Source organism: Pseudonaja textilis, chromosome 11 (genome assembly GCF_049901715.1).
Source record: "Pseudonaja textilis isolate UNSWEBS1 chromosome 11, rPseTex1.2, whole genome shotgun sequence".
Classification (NCBI taxonomy): Eukaryota; Metazoa; Chordata; class Lepidosauria; order Squamata; family Elapidae; genus Pseudonaja; species Pseudonaja textilis.
The window spans coordinates 16,315,430-16,330,120 of NC_142000.1; the positions used below are offsets into that span (position 1 = coordinate 16,315,430).

The 14,691-nt window shown below is 41.0% G+C and overlaps 1 protein-coding gene and 1 long non-coding RNA gene across 4 annotated transcripts; one reads left to right on the forward strand and one right to left on the reverse strand.

The window, feature by feature from the left end:
• Positions 1–1,835: 1,835 nt before the first annotated feature.
• SIAH1 (siah E3 ubiquitin protein ligase 1) lies at positions 1,836–14,085 on the reverse strand. 3 transcript variants are annotated; one of them, XM_087940663.1, is made up of 2 exons: positions 13,954–14,085; positions 1,836–3,455 (listed from the first exon to the last, which is right to left on the reverse strand). In XM_087940663.1, the coding sequence occupies exon 2, from the start codon at positions 3,451–3,453 to the stop codon at positions 2,605–2,607; it is 849 nt and encodes a 282-aa protein (XP_087796789.1). In that variant the 5' UTR covers positions 3,454–3,455; positions 13,954–14,085; the 3' UTR covers positions 1,836–2,604. The 3 variants fall into 3 exon arrangements, with proteins under 3 accessions (XP_087796789.1, XP_026569786.1, XP_026569784.1); XM_026714001.2 differs by lacking the exon at positions 13,954–14,085 and adding an exon at positions 13,619–13,753; XM_026713999.2 differs by lacking the exon at positions 13,954–14,085 and adding an exon at positions 7,399–7,991.
• LOC148124845 (uncharacterized) lies at positions 8,267–9,088 on the forward strand. The gene is made up of 2 exons (XR_015744974.1): positions 8,267–8,594; positions 8,695–9,088. It is a non-coding gene; the product is annotated as an uncharacterized LOC148124845 (long non-coding RNA).
• Positions 14,086–14,691: the final 606 nt, after the last annotated feature.

The following is a 14,691-nucleotide window of genomic DNA, read 5'->3' on the forward strand; positions in this document are numbered from 1 at the left end:
CTTGTGAAATCATCCTGGCCTTGCAGTACTTCTTTCAAAGATTGACTATTTTCCTCCAGAGAGAGAAAGATGCACCCTAGGAGAGCATTCAGCGGGGCATCTACAAAATGCGTACGGCAGCTTCGTTCTACTTGGTGCAGTTTCATGAATTAAAGGGGGAAATTCTCAAAATCGAATGATATAAAAATCATTCAAGAACGCCTCACTTGTCCATGCCTTGCATCTCATTAAGCAAAAGGGCTTAATTGCAAGCCTACGTGAACTTAAAACGCAGCTGTTTCCTTTGAAGTCAAAACTGATTAGTATACTGTCAAATATCATGAAGCCGATATCTGTCTATGCAACTTATTATGTACCTGGAGCACATGCCATCCCTGGCAGCCAAGGCACGACAGGCACTGCGAACAAAAACTTTCCATAACTACATTATGTCCAGGTGTATCCAGACATTCCTAATATAAAGTAGAAGCTTTACACGCCTTGCTAATCTCTGTCCAGTAGCCTAAATCTCGACCTGGTAGTTCTTGACTTATAACCGGCCACCTAACTATCAAAGTTAAGACGGAGTTGAAAAAAGTTACTTAATGATCCGACTTCTAAGTTACAATTGCTGCCTCCTGCCCCCACTTCCATGGCTATGTGATGGTATTTTGGGTGCTTGGCAACTGGCTCACATTTACAACCGGTTGCAACATCTTAGGATAGTGATGATTGCATTTTTCCTACTTTCTGGCACAAAAAAAGTCCATTGGAACCATTTGATTTGCTTAACGGCCACAGTTAACTCACTTAGGAACCATTATAAAAATGGTTGTGAAATCGAGACCACAGTCCCATGGCGACCCGACTTATGACCAAAATTCCAGACTCAATTGTGGTTATAAGTCGAGGGCTACTGTGAACAGCACTTTTCCCATTCACTCCTTTGCTTCCTCAAATCTCGTTTGCTGTTAAAAGAATCATTGATGACGATTACTTTAGTCATCTGAAAAAACTTTAATACTAGATAACTTTTAAAAACAAGGCATTGGTGCAATATGTGCTAACACGCCTGGCTTCTAGGAACAAATACAAAATGTGTGAGATAATCACGCCTCACATTTCTCCTGGATGTTCCCATCTATAAATGGCCCAAAGGAAGTTAGGCAGATAAGCATTCACAGAATAGCCTGCTGGAAGAAGATCCTTGCCACAAAAGGATCCTGCAGCAGGACCCTAGCATTAAAGGGTGAAACTGCAAGGAATAATTCCATTTTAGTTTGCTTTCATTCCATTATTGCCAAAATATAAAACAACAAAACAGCCAACATCACTTTTAAGATATTTCAGTTTGCCAGAAATTCTTTTAATGACAAAATTTTTAAAAAGACCAAAACAGCTTATTTCAACTGTCTCCTTTAAACAAATGGCCTATATTTATAGTTATAAATACTGTAAACTATGTTTTCTTGTATTCCACAATTAATACAAGAATGACCTCAAAATGCTTCAAGATCTCTCAAATTCTTTTGAAAATGGGCCCAAACTTCCCACTAACTTAAAATAAATTAGAACATTATTAAACAACATACTTAAAATTAAGTTTGAAATCAAAATGCAATGAGATCTACAATCTAAAAGAACCCTTTTTGGAATTTGTCTAATGGTGTCTCTATTCTTCAAGTTGTATATAGCATTCTTCGCAGCAACACAGCACCCCAAAAACATTACCAATGTATGGGAGTCTACCTTTAGCCATAAGAAATTTTGCTGTGTATCAGAAGATGACACCTCTAAGCTATTTCAAAAGGTCCCCTTCCAAAAAGCAAAAAGGAAACAGAAAAACAAAATAAAAATCACAGGAAAGAAAAATCATTTATTTAATGAAAAACTAGAAGTTAATAAAAATTAGCAAATACACAGAAAATTTATACAAGAACAGCAGCAATACTATGTAGTGATTTGGGAAGAGAAAAAAGAAAGCAAGGGAGAAAAGGAAGGAACAGGAGAAACAGCGGTCAAACCCCAGACTAGTTTGACCGCTGTGCATGGCTTGTCAGTCAAAAGAAACACAAATGAAAACACAAAACAGTATCCTTTTCAAAAGTACAATTAATCTACAAAGAAGTTTAGAATTATTTTACAGCACTTTTCATAGAATCAATTCTTAATACAAAAGGATGCCCATTTGGGTTTGTATATATATATATATAATATAATTTTATATATATACAATATATATATATATATATATATATATATATATATATATATATATATATATATAATATAATATATATATATATATATATATATATATATATATATATATATATATATATATATATATATATATATATATATATATATATATATTTTTCTCAGTGGTTTAATGCTGACTCATTTAAATATATTAGTGTTATTACATGCAACTGTTATCTGCACCTGAACAGTCTTCCCATTAATTTGCCTTCATTTATGCTAGCCTCTCCCTCCCAATAGTTCACACCTAGCAGTCAGATGTTTACCACAGTTTCTGTGAAACTTGAATGCAGCGGATTTGGATTGAGGTGGTGATGATTATTATTTTTTAGACACTGGCCCTGAAAATGTCAGATTGGGGTTTCAGCACATTGAAATTGTCACATTAATACCTAAGTTGCCGTTCTCTGCAAACAGCTGTGCAATGCTGGTATCGAAGACTAAGCAGTCACTATTCATAATGGCGGTTGCGATCCCCTCGTGGATCGATCGCGGGGTTGCTTCCCAAGTCAATCGCCGCCTGTGACCGTTCAGCTCGAGGCGGTAAGCAAAATTTTCCGCTTGCTTCCGCGTGCCTATCAACTGTACGATTGCAAAGAACTGCTGGTGGCCATCGTATTTCTCCTGTTTCTCCAGTACTAACATGAAGTGAAAGCCAAAGCAAGACTGCATCATAACCCAATCGACAGCTCCAGGAAGGTTAATGTCCGTAGCGAGGAAAACAATATCTTCTCCCTGTAGCGTTGTTATGGATTTATGTTGGTGCATGAGGTGTGGCATGACAGCATCCAGAGAGCCTTGCCACTTACAAGAGGCCCCAGGGCACGGACAAGAGTAAGGCCTGAATTCACAAAGCTCTTCGTGGTCAGCTTTCTCGGTATGCGGCAAGGTGATCTCGCAGCCGGAGGAGGCGTATTTACAAGGAAACAGTACGGAGTTGGCAACTTTTTCCATAGCCAAATTCCGAATGGAACCCAACGGTCCTCGGCAGGTCGGACAACAGGTGAGCTTGGGGCGGCAATTACTACAAACGAGGTGCCCGCTTTGGCACTGGAGGATAGGTGGCAGCACATAGTCAAAGCAGACGGGGCACTCAAAGAGGCTGGCCAAGTCATTGTTGGAAGCGGTGGTGCCCGTCAAGGCCGGTACCCTTTGGGACGGTGTGCACTTGGAGGTACCTGTCGGAAGTGCTGTGGCAGTCTGACGACTCATTTCTGCAAGAAACGAAAAAAACAAAAACCAAAGTGAGTTCCTTTTAACTAGCAACAATTATCTCAAACTTTATATTTTGTGGGGAGAAAGATCAAATGCAACTATGGGCTAATCCATAGAGCCTTCAGTGCAACCATTTCTCACAGTGGCTTTCAGATGTTGATAAAGAGAACAATAAAGGCTATATACCTCTCTGAACAACTGGTATTTAGATGTGCACAGTCCCTAAAATGTCCTATAGTTACTTACTGCTAAAATAGTTACCTTCTATAGGCAGGTCTCAAATCTGTTCTGAAGGTGCCTCTAAAAGATAGTAAGGTTTTGATAACAGCAACAGGTTTTACCTGAAATGGAATCACTATGGGAGCATTTTCCTCATTTTTCTCCTTCCAGCATTGCTATTAAATAAACAATATTTTAAAAGAGTGCTCATTTAAATACCAACTCTAGTAAGTTAATTTAGAACACTTTTCTCTCTCTTTTTTTAAAGCGAACCTGCATTTTAGCCCAAGTATCTATGAAGTTTACAAACTGGTAAATTAAGATATCAGTGAGTAACTGAAAAATTATTTTGTATGGCAAAGTGTTCATTATGATATGCTTGATTAACAGGATCTGTAAGTATTCCTGGAACTGGAAATATCAAGAAAATGTCCAGAGGTTCCAAAGTTAGATAGAACTGCAACAATATAGCCAAAACTCTTCTGCCAAACCATAAACAAAATCTAGCAGTCTTTGAAAATTTCACTTGTTTTCTGGCATCTTTTTTAGAGAAATTCTCTACTGACAGGAACTGCCCATTGCTGGCAAAGTCATCAAGCTCGGTCAGGATTTTCCAACATCTCCAAATTAGCTGCTAGTTAAAAATTAAAAAGGTTTCCTCAGTAGCTATGTGCTGTTGAAGAAACCAACTTCTGGATACACTGGGAGCCTTTCCCAAGACACCCTGGGTGATAATTAGCTATTCTGCCAGGCCACTTGCAATGCAAAAACTGCCATCAGCTTAGTGACAAAACACCTAGGAGGTAAGCAATGGCATTATGCCCGGGAGGAATGGCAGCACCCTTAGCCAACATTTCTGCTTTGTGGGGATTTAAACAAAAGATGGAGAAGCAGTCTCTTCCTAAACACGTGGGACCAAAATATCAATATTTTGAAGGTGCCACATTCCAACAACTTGACAGTTTACGTTTTGTTTTTCATACTAATCGGAACATTTTCATCAAATATTTTCCCTGGCCATCTGGCTACATGTTTTGCGTGGCTGAAATGCTATTAAATACCTATAGCTAAATATAGCTAACCTCAGTGGGCTGCGAACAGTCTCCCTATGCCTGCCAGGAAGCATCTGCAAAACCCCAAAAAGTTCTGTATGGTGAAGCCAATTAATGGGGTAGGATTCCGTAGTTAAAAGTATTCAAATTAAAACTATGTCCCAATTTACTTGGCAGGAAGTTCCTCTGAAAGAAACACGATTGAAGCAAAAGTACTGCCAAATTTCAGCTGCTGTAATTAAAAAGGTAAGGGCAGCATGTGGCGTGGTGGGATAGCATTTCTCCTTTTTGCTAAAAGAGAGGAACTCTAAACTCTGCCTATGAACTCTAAATAAATTTCCTCCAGAACTGTTTATGACCAAAGAAGACATTCCTTAAATCAAAAGTATTATAATGAGGGAACGGGCAAACATGTATTTGGTTGTCCTGTTGTGTAAAGCACGCACACCCCAAAAGCTGGGCATTACACACATGTAACAGCCACACTTCAACCAGGCCACCTATTTCATATTACACAATCCTGTAAAGTGATTTAGAAATCGCATTGCTACACCCTTTAATCAGACAGCAAGTGCTTCCAACTACTTTTATCAAGTTTATCAAAGCTCAGCCCTACTTATTTCGTACGCTAAGGGATTAATCATTTGGGTTTTACACTTGCTGTAAAACAATTCCCACACTGTTTATAAGAGGAGGAGTATTCACTAGTTCTAGAATCCATCTGAAGAATACTGATTCTCGAAAAGTGAGAAAGGGACCCCATTCTCATACAAATTTTCTATATCTATGATGAGAAGAGCATACTCTAGAAAAGTTTTTGAACTAGATTCTTTGCCCATTACAATTAGTTCATTTGGATGGCCTCGTGGAACAATAGTATGTAACATTGTAATTTTTAGTAAACATATTGGTATAAATGGTTTACAGGCTGTTTTACTGAGCTTGCTTAAAATAACTTGGTAACTTTCCATGCTACCAATCATTTGCCAGAAGAGAAAGCCTTCATGTGATGAAATCGTTAATCCAGTTGGATGAAACTGATCACCATTGTAGTAATCTAGATGGACAGGACAAGTTTCTATTTATTCATTTAGCTTCTTTCCGCCACATCTAGAACTTTCTCCACTTTCATCCTTGTAGTATCTTATGAAGGACAGGTTGTGAGTTTTCATGGCTGAGTGTGGACATGAATCTAATCCTGAGTCATAGACCAACACCCTAACCAGTATGTTGACTCTTAATTTAAACTGAACTGGCTTTACCAAAAACATGTTTTGCAAACTTAAATATCTAGCTTGTTTCAAATAATATTTCATTTCTAGAACTACAAAATCTGGGCTTGTTATTAAAGTACTAAATTCTTATTTGACCTATTTAAAAACTAATTTTCCAATTCTTTAAGTATAATTGTGCTTGTGTTAGTTGCTAAGTACTGGCTGATTCACTATTGTAGGTCTGATGCTTTACTATAAAATGTTTTTAAAGCACTTCTGTGTTCAAAGCAGTATAATTCCAGGTATAAATTACTATCAAATAGTTATATGAAGTCATGCATGAAAAAGGATCTGAAATTCCAATTACTGTCCCTTACTGCCTTAATCTATAGGCCAGATTTAATATCACATAATATCAATTAAAGTATTAGCAAATGCAAATTGCCAGTTATTAACAGCTGGAACTATTCCCCATTTCCCCTACCCCATCTTTAAATCTTCAAAAACAAACCATATCAATATCGGATGGAAATATATGCAAAAGCCTGCTCTGCTGGGAGTAGAGAACTGAAACTAATCTTTATCCAGCAAGAGAATTAGCCAGTGACTCACCACTTTTAAGTGTTTTGTATACTTTCTCAATATACAAATGACAGGGTGTGGATGAATGTGGGATCCTGCCTCATTATCATGGAGCGTGTCAGATCATGCCCAACTGTAAAACAGATCTCCAATGTTACACAATGTAAGTAGATCTGTTTTCTGACCACATCAATACTTTACTTGCTACCTGTACTAAAAACCACTATTTTTCATCAGTCAGCAATCATGTGACAATACAATTTACTTGTTGAGATTCCAAAATTCTATTTTGCACAGTATTTTTAGGGCTTCTGCTCTAACAGAAAGGGGATCCTGCTCTATTTTGGTATTAGAAAAAAAAATCAAGTACAATTGTAATTAAAATCAAGTACAATTGAGCAAACTCTTCATGATTTTTAGCCACATAAAAGATGATGATTTTTAATTGGCTCAATAATTGGAAAGACCTCACGAATTCAAATACAAATTGCCAAATTGTATATCTTTGGATTATCGTATCAGGGCATGCCAATTTCCAAATTGAAGCAATTACTTAATGACGTATTGCAAACGTTACATAGTGATTCCTCTGGTTCTTTGTCACATTTCAGACATATAGTAAATTTTGAGCTAAAACAAAACATTAGCAATTATTCCATTCCCATTTAAAGCACGTGAAGATTTTGTTTGTGATACAATATGTGGTTCTGCTACTTACAACAAGGGTTAATTCAACTAAATTGCCATCTGCTGAAAACTTACAGGTGTTTCTCACATTTCTTTAAAACAAACAAGTGAAACGCCTGTGAAATGCCAGGGCCACACAACTCTTGAATATGAGATGCCAAAACAACCCCAGTTTAGAAATGTGCTACCTTTTCTTTTGTTGCTTTTATTTCCTGGCAGACATGTATAAAGGATTCCTTTCCAGGCATACAAAAAACTGAAGGCGGATTTCCCCGTCATCAGGAGTAAAACAGCTCATTGCGTTTCTCCATAGAAACAAAAACAATCCACAACAGAGGCCCCTCCTGGAAATTCCTAGGCTTGCAGACAACCAGCGCAAACACAATACCCAGAAGGGGGCACAAATCCATGAAAGGCAAGCAGTTTCCCGAACATGGCCAGGGCGTGGAAAACCAACAGTTTTCTTTTTCAGTAAAGTTTCCAAAGTAATCCTGAGCGTAAACCAACTGGGGAAAAGAAGGGTGGGGAGGAAAGCAAAGGTGAGGAGAGTCACGGACTTGCAAATCCGGCCAGTCTCCAGTTAGATCCACTTTGATCAGAAAAGCTTCTTAGGATGGTTCCTGCATTGTCACTTCCATCGCCCAGCCTTTTTGTAATGTTGAGTGATCTCCAGAGTCAGAACCAGCAACGGCACGAATCCAAACGCAGCAGCAGCTCCTCCAGAATTCAGCCCGGCGCCTTCTGCAGCAAAGCCACTGGCTGCTGAAGGAACCCTGAGTCTGCTATTCTTCGGCTCCTCGTATACACATCGGGGAGGGAGTCACAGAATAGAGGCGGTGCCTCACCTCAGCCTAGGGAAGGAAGAGGCAGGCTGGCCGGCCAGCCTCACATGACCAGCTGGACTCTGCATGCAGTCAACTAATGCAGGCATCCATCAAAGGAGAGCCTGCTTCATGCAGGAAAAGGAAGGCTGGGGAAAAAGGAGCGCTGGGCCCTTCCCCAACCGCAGCCAGGCTAGGAGAGGAGCTCAAGGCAAAGTGCAAACTGCAGCCCTGCACTCCTCCCTCGCCTCGGAGGACCAGACTGTCTCCCAACAAGCAGCTGGTGAGTTTAATTAGTGGCCCTCCTGCAAAGATGGTTTAATGTGGAACAGAAAGAGCAGCAAGGCTAGCAGACTTCCATGAAACCAATGAGGCTCTCTATCCAGCAGCCAGGCTGTTACCTTCTTCTTCCCCATACACAGTCCTAGAAAGGTCCAGCAGGGGAAGACTATCTGGGTTTGGAAGCTAAGCATGATCAGACCTGATTAATACTTGGGAGACCACCAGGAAATCTCAGGGGAGTGGTAAATTGTAGAGCAAGGAAACTGCATAGCTCTTTCCAGGTAAGCTCGATTCACTAAATTATAATATGGACATTATTTTAGAATAAACAATCCCTTTTATAATTAGTAAGACTACTAGTTCTCTCCATGTTGCCCACAGGCTGACAGCTCCAGAAGAGTCCCTGCCATACCTGGAAATGCCAAGAATGGGACACGAGGTATTTTACGCAGGCTAAGGAAACTTCCCATGAAAACTGCTGTTTATATTGAGGTGTATTTAAAACACACATGCAAGCCTGAAAGAAGTGAGCAATAATGTCTACTGGGGCCATGAAATGAAGGCAAACAAGCCACATCTCAGTATATCAACTTAAATTCCAGGATTCTTTAATATAAAGGAGAGCAGAGAACAACACGCTCTGCAGTTCAGTGCAGGCAGACAAAAGGAGATGCAGACCCCTGCCCTTTGAAAGCCCCAGTAGCTCTCCAAGGATGTCCCCAAAAGTTTTTAAATGCTAATGTAACATAAAGAAATTAATAAATATATTACAGAATTACTAGTAACCATATTTAATTTTACTTTGGTCTATGTGAGATCAAAACAAATCTGTTTTTTCTCTCGGCCCTGCCACTAACTTTTAGCATGCAGCCTTCCAAAAAATGTTTGTTCCTCTGATGGACTGAATGCCAGGAATAGCACCAGATACAACACGACTTATCTGATGACGCATGGGGCAAACAGCTGCAAATTCCTAGGGTTCCTATAGCTTTAAACCTAAAGGTATAAGCATCTGTATTAATAGCGTGTATGGATTTAGGTAATTAAACAATTTTAAATGGTTAAAAGGTATCAACTAAACCTTTAAAAATAGCACTGTCAGACTAGGAGATGGGGTGATAGACTGAAAATACATTTCTGTTTGGAAGGCCATTTCAGGCTGTGTAACAATTACTATGTGCACAGTAGGCTCCAGAAAACCACCTAATAGGAAGGTCATTGCATGGCAATGGGGTCCAAAAAATTTCATCTCTTTCAAACCTACATTCTTTTGTGTCAGGCCAGCTCCAAAACTTCATTCGCATTTCCTGCCTTTACCCCCTGTTTTGCAGAAGTCTTGTGTGATGATGGGTCATGGAGACATTTTCAGGGCTTTTGAGGTTTTGCCTGAAAAAATACCCTTCTATAAAGTGCCCTGTAGTAATACTATGTTGGAAAATTCCATGGGGGTTTCACATATCAAAATGTGACAACTACTTGTTCTTGTCAAAGGAAAAATGTTATCATTATTAAGCACTTTATCTAAAATTTATTTATTACTAAATAAATTCACACACTTATATGGTTAACTAAGATAGGGTTTGGTTAGTGTGTGAATGGGACACTTAGAAAATATCAGTGCAGTAATTTAAATTAAAAATCTGAAAAGTCATTGAAGAAAAGACAAGGCAAGTCACTTTCTTGTTATCAAGAAAATCAATACAAGTCACCAGAAATCTAGTTCAATTGAAAAGGAAACATCACTTACAAAGATGAAGACTGAGAAGTAATGTTAGAGTTTTCTTGAATCCTCTCTTTCTACAAATATCGCATGCACTTTACTGTGTAAAGTGATACACATGTATAAATTAAATAAGAAACTTGGAATTAACTATTAGGCATTCAATGACGATAGAGATTGCACCATTCACATACATCTAACACAAACCCACTAACATTTTTCTTTCAATTTCACATAGAAAAGCTGTGAGGGACTTCCGGGTTCATTTCCTGGTGATCTGCCATCCAGTACTAACAAGACTAATGATGCTTCAGTCACATTTGTTACCCAAGTAGGCTATAAATAAATGCATTCCAACGCTAGTGAAATCCTCCCTTAAAAAGATACTTCAGAACAGAATTGACTTGAAATACATACAAACTATTCTAGCAGGCTACAAAATGTAAGAGCTAGATCACAATAAAACTTATCACATAATAGGTAGTGTATGGACTCAGCTTGAAGAACTAGTAACCATTTCTTAAGTCCAAAATGCTTGTGGTCAACATCCATCCCAATTTTAGTGCACTTTTCCTCAAGCTGATGCTTTACATCCAATAGTAGGATGTCAAATGTAATACCTAAGTGCCCGCCTCTACGGTTTTTTTTGGGTGGTGGAGCAGTTTGCATTTCCATTAACTATAAAAAGAGTCATGTACACTCACTTTTGCTTCAGTGTAGCATTATCTTCCTCGAATCTTGGAAAGCTCTATGAGTTTGTAATGAACTTTCTGTGATGTTCATTATCTTCTTACAAACTTTAATCAGGAGCCTGAAAGTTATTTGTATTTGGTCTGAAGTTTATAGGTGTGCATTTCTGAAGCTCCTATGTGAATTAATGTTAAAGCAAATTCAATACAGGTTTCAATGAGGAATGGACTTGTCTTCAACTGAGTTAGAATGTGTCTTTTTCAAGTTTTTTAAGTTATTACTTATATCCAAAAAAGAAATGACCTATCTTTATATACAATTAACATCAGAAATCAATGTTTGGTGCAATTGATCAGGATTTTTAAATTTAAAAATGAAAAATTAATCTCAATGCAGTATGTATCCAATAGCTTGTTCTTAAAGTCTGGTCCTGAAAAATTGCAGTATTCCTGCAGTATCTTTCATCTATCAAAATAGTTTGACTCCATTAGGACATCACTACTTTCACTTTTACAAGCATCGATATGTTTTAATATAGACTGACAGAACAGATAAAAATTAGAAAATAAGAGCACAACTCAGACAGGTGATCACTATTACCAACCACTCCATAAATCTGTTCCAAAAGAAACATTTTCATATGATTCAAACATTATTTCCAGTTATAAACATAAAACAAAAACATGTATTGAATCTTTCAAAGCATAAACACAAGTTTTGAATTGAACAACAGTTACTTTGCTCATCAATCTTATATCTAATATCAGTAGTTAAAATAGAAAATGTGTCCATACATTCCATTGATTCCGCAATAGTGAAGGATGCTGCTAACTTTAAAAGTGATGGCCAAGATCCAAATTATTTAAGTATCTTGAACAGCCCAAGGGATAGCTGAACTTCTATTTTACACACGCAAGTCCCCTGTCCCTCTCTTTGACATTTAAAAACCTGTTTTTGGAGGGGAAGAAATGGAAAGTTTTCTAGGTTTCCCCACCTTCAGTTTCAGTACCTGTGGCACTTGCCAAATTTTTCTCAATGCAATGTTAGCCCTGAATTGTTTCTTCTCTACAAAGATAAACAAAATACACTTGTACAGGTACATAAAGTAACATACAGCAACATATGGATAGGCATTGCATCATGCAAGAATAGAAGTGAACTAAGGTAGAAAGAGAGAAAGGAGATCTCTGGTAAGACAATTAGGGATGAGAACAACTTGCAAAGATCCACCAAAGCTTATAATCGGAGCTAGAGTCCCAGGTACCTTAATGTGGGAGAAAACTCTATTCAACCCAGTGGGATTGACTTCCAAATAATCAGTCTGCCCAGTCAAACTGAGCTTCTGACCTCACTCCACTAAAGCAAAAGCACCCAGTGCAAGTTACCCTGAAGCCCAAATGCAGAACTGCCATCCAGCAAAGGGTAGCTGTTTTTTTTTTAAATGGCCCCAGAAAAAGAGAAGCAATGAAGCTTCCCATGGCCCTTTTCCTCCCCCCCCCCCCCTCTCTCTGCCTTCATAAATCGTCCAGAGAGGAAACCCCTGGATTGAAAATGCAGGTTTTCTAAAGTCGGGAATGTGAGGAGGAAAGTTGTATTAATCCCCATCCTCCCCATTCCTAATTTCATTTCTTTAGGATAAGGGTGAAAACCTCCCAAAGAAAGGAAAGGAAAAGAGAAAGAGAAAGAGAAAGGGAAGGGAAAGGAAAGGGCATCTTCGTTATTCTCAGACACAAAGCTACAATACTAAGAGAAGAGGAGAGAAGAGAAATGAGAGAGGTAGTGGATGGATGAGTAGGTAGATAAAAGGATGCATGGAGGTAGGTAGGTAAGTAGATAGATAAGAGATAGACAGAAGATAGAAGGTTGATGATAGACAGAAAGACAGAAGTTAGATGAGGGGGGCAGGTGGATAGATGGATAGCTAGATGAATAGAAAGATAGAAAAACAGATGAATAGATAGATAATATACAAATGGTGGAGAGAGGGCAGGTAGATGGATAGATGAATAGAGAAATATAAAAATAGATGAATATACAAACGGAGGGAGGGAGAGGCAGGCAGGCAGGCAGATGGATGGATGGATGGATGGATAAAGCTGTGGATGGATGGAGATAGATGGATAATTTACTGTAGACAGATGATATAGACAGACAGTACAGATAGTAAAGATGCAGAAGGTACAGTAGGTAAAGTAACAGACTCGGGAGGGTCCCTGGAGGTCTTCTAGTCCAACCCCTTCCCTTCTGGAGATGAGCTGGAAGAGAAAAGTGCCTCTATGCCCACACAGTCAACACGTTTGAGCTTCCGCTTCTCCGCCTCACACACACAAAAAAGGGCGGCCTGTTGCAAAGCGCGTTAACTATAAAAAACAGGTGATGTATATTGGGGGGTGGGGGGGGGCTGTATAGGTTTCTCCTGAGGGTGGACTAGAAGACCTCCAAGGTCCCTTCCAGCTCTATTCTGACGGACTGACGGACTTCCGACCCTCCTTCCCCGCTTCGCTGCAGGGAGGGAGGGAGGGGAGGGAGGGCGCGAGCGAGCCCGTGTCTCAGCCTCGCCTCAGCCGCCTTCTCACCCGCCCCACCCCCGCCACCGGAGCGGCTCCTTTTGTTCGGCGGCCTGGTCCCTCCTCCTCCTCCCGCCCGCCCGCTCCGGGCTCCCCTGAGGCAAAGGCCCATCCGCCGAGAGAGAGAGAAAGAGAGAGAGAGAGAGGCCCAGGTAGCGGCCCGGGCGCCTCCGCTTGGCCAGGCCCGGCTGGCGTTGTTTCCCCCCACCCCCTCAGAACAGGCCCGCCCGCGCCGCTGGGCCGGCGCTGAGGGGAACGCCGCAATCGAGGCCAGGCCCCGGTCGGGTCTGGAGGAAGCCGGCGCGGCGGGCCCGGCTTCCTTCCTCACCTGTGGGCGCTGGGCTGGGCTGGGCTGGAGCCGCGGCCTGGCTCGCACCCGGAGAGTCCGCGAGGATCGAGCGGGCGTCGTTGAGGGCGACGAACAGGAGGAGGAGGAGGAGGAGGAGAAAAGGAGGCGCGGGAGGGAGGCAGCAAACACACAAACAAAAAAAAAGGGAGGGGGAGGGAGGGAGAGGTGGGGAGGCGGGAGGGCCGGCCGGCCGGCGCTGCGTGGCCCCTCAAGGCGTTCGGGGGTGCGCGCGGGCGCGGCGAACCAACCGGCCGGTTGCGAAAAAAGGAGAAAAAACGAAACAAACAAACAAACAAACAAAAAAGGAGACCGACCGAACGAGGCGCGCTCTCTCTCTCTCTTTTCTCTCTCTCTCTCTCTCTCTCCGAAGCGCGGCCGAGGCGGGAGGGGGCGCACGAGGAAAAGCTCTCCGGCGGCTGCGCGCGCACCGGCCTCGCGGGCGCTTTGCTCTTCCCGAAGGCTGCTGTGTCCCCGTCGCTTCCTCCTCCCTTCACCTGGCGCGCAGGCGCACTCGGGCACGGCTGAGCTGGAGAGCGGGAGGGAGGCAAGAGACTTGGTTAGGGTCGGAGTTCGCCCTTGCGGAAAAAAAAACAACAACCTTGGTTTATTGGGTCTGCCAAAACCAGCATCAGGATGCCCAGAGGAAGAAAAAAAAGATTAAAAATGGCACAAATTGCAATATATAAACATACATACATATACATACACACACATACAGAGAGAGAGAGATAACAGATAATCAGAGTTGGAAAGGATCTTGTAGGTCATCTAGTCCAACCCCCTGTCCAAGCAGGAGACCCTATATCAAGGGTCTTCAAAGTTGGCAAGTTTAAGACTTGTGGACTTCAACTCCCAGAATTCCTGAGCTAACATGACTGGAGGAGGAATTCTGGGAGTTGAAGTCCAAAAGTCTTAAAGCTCTCAAGGTGGAAGACCCCTGTCCTACCCCATTTCTGACAGATGGGAGTCCAATCTCTTCTTGAAAGTTTCAAGTGATGACACTCCCACATATACATATACATATATATACACAGAGCTACTCATAATGTTTG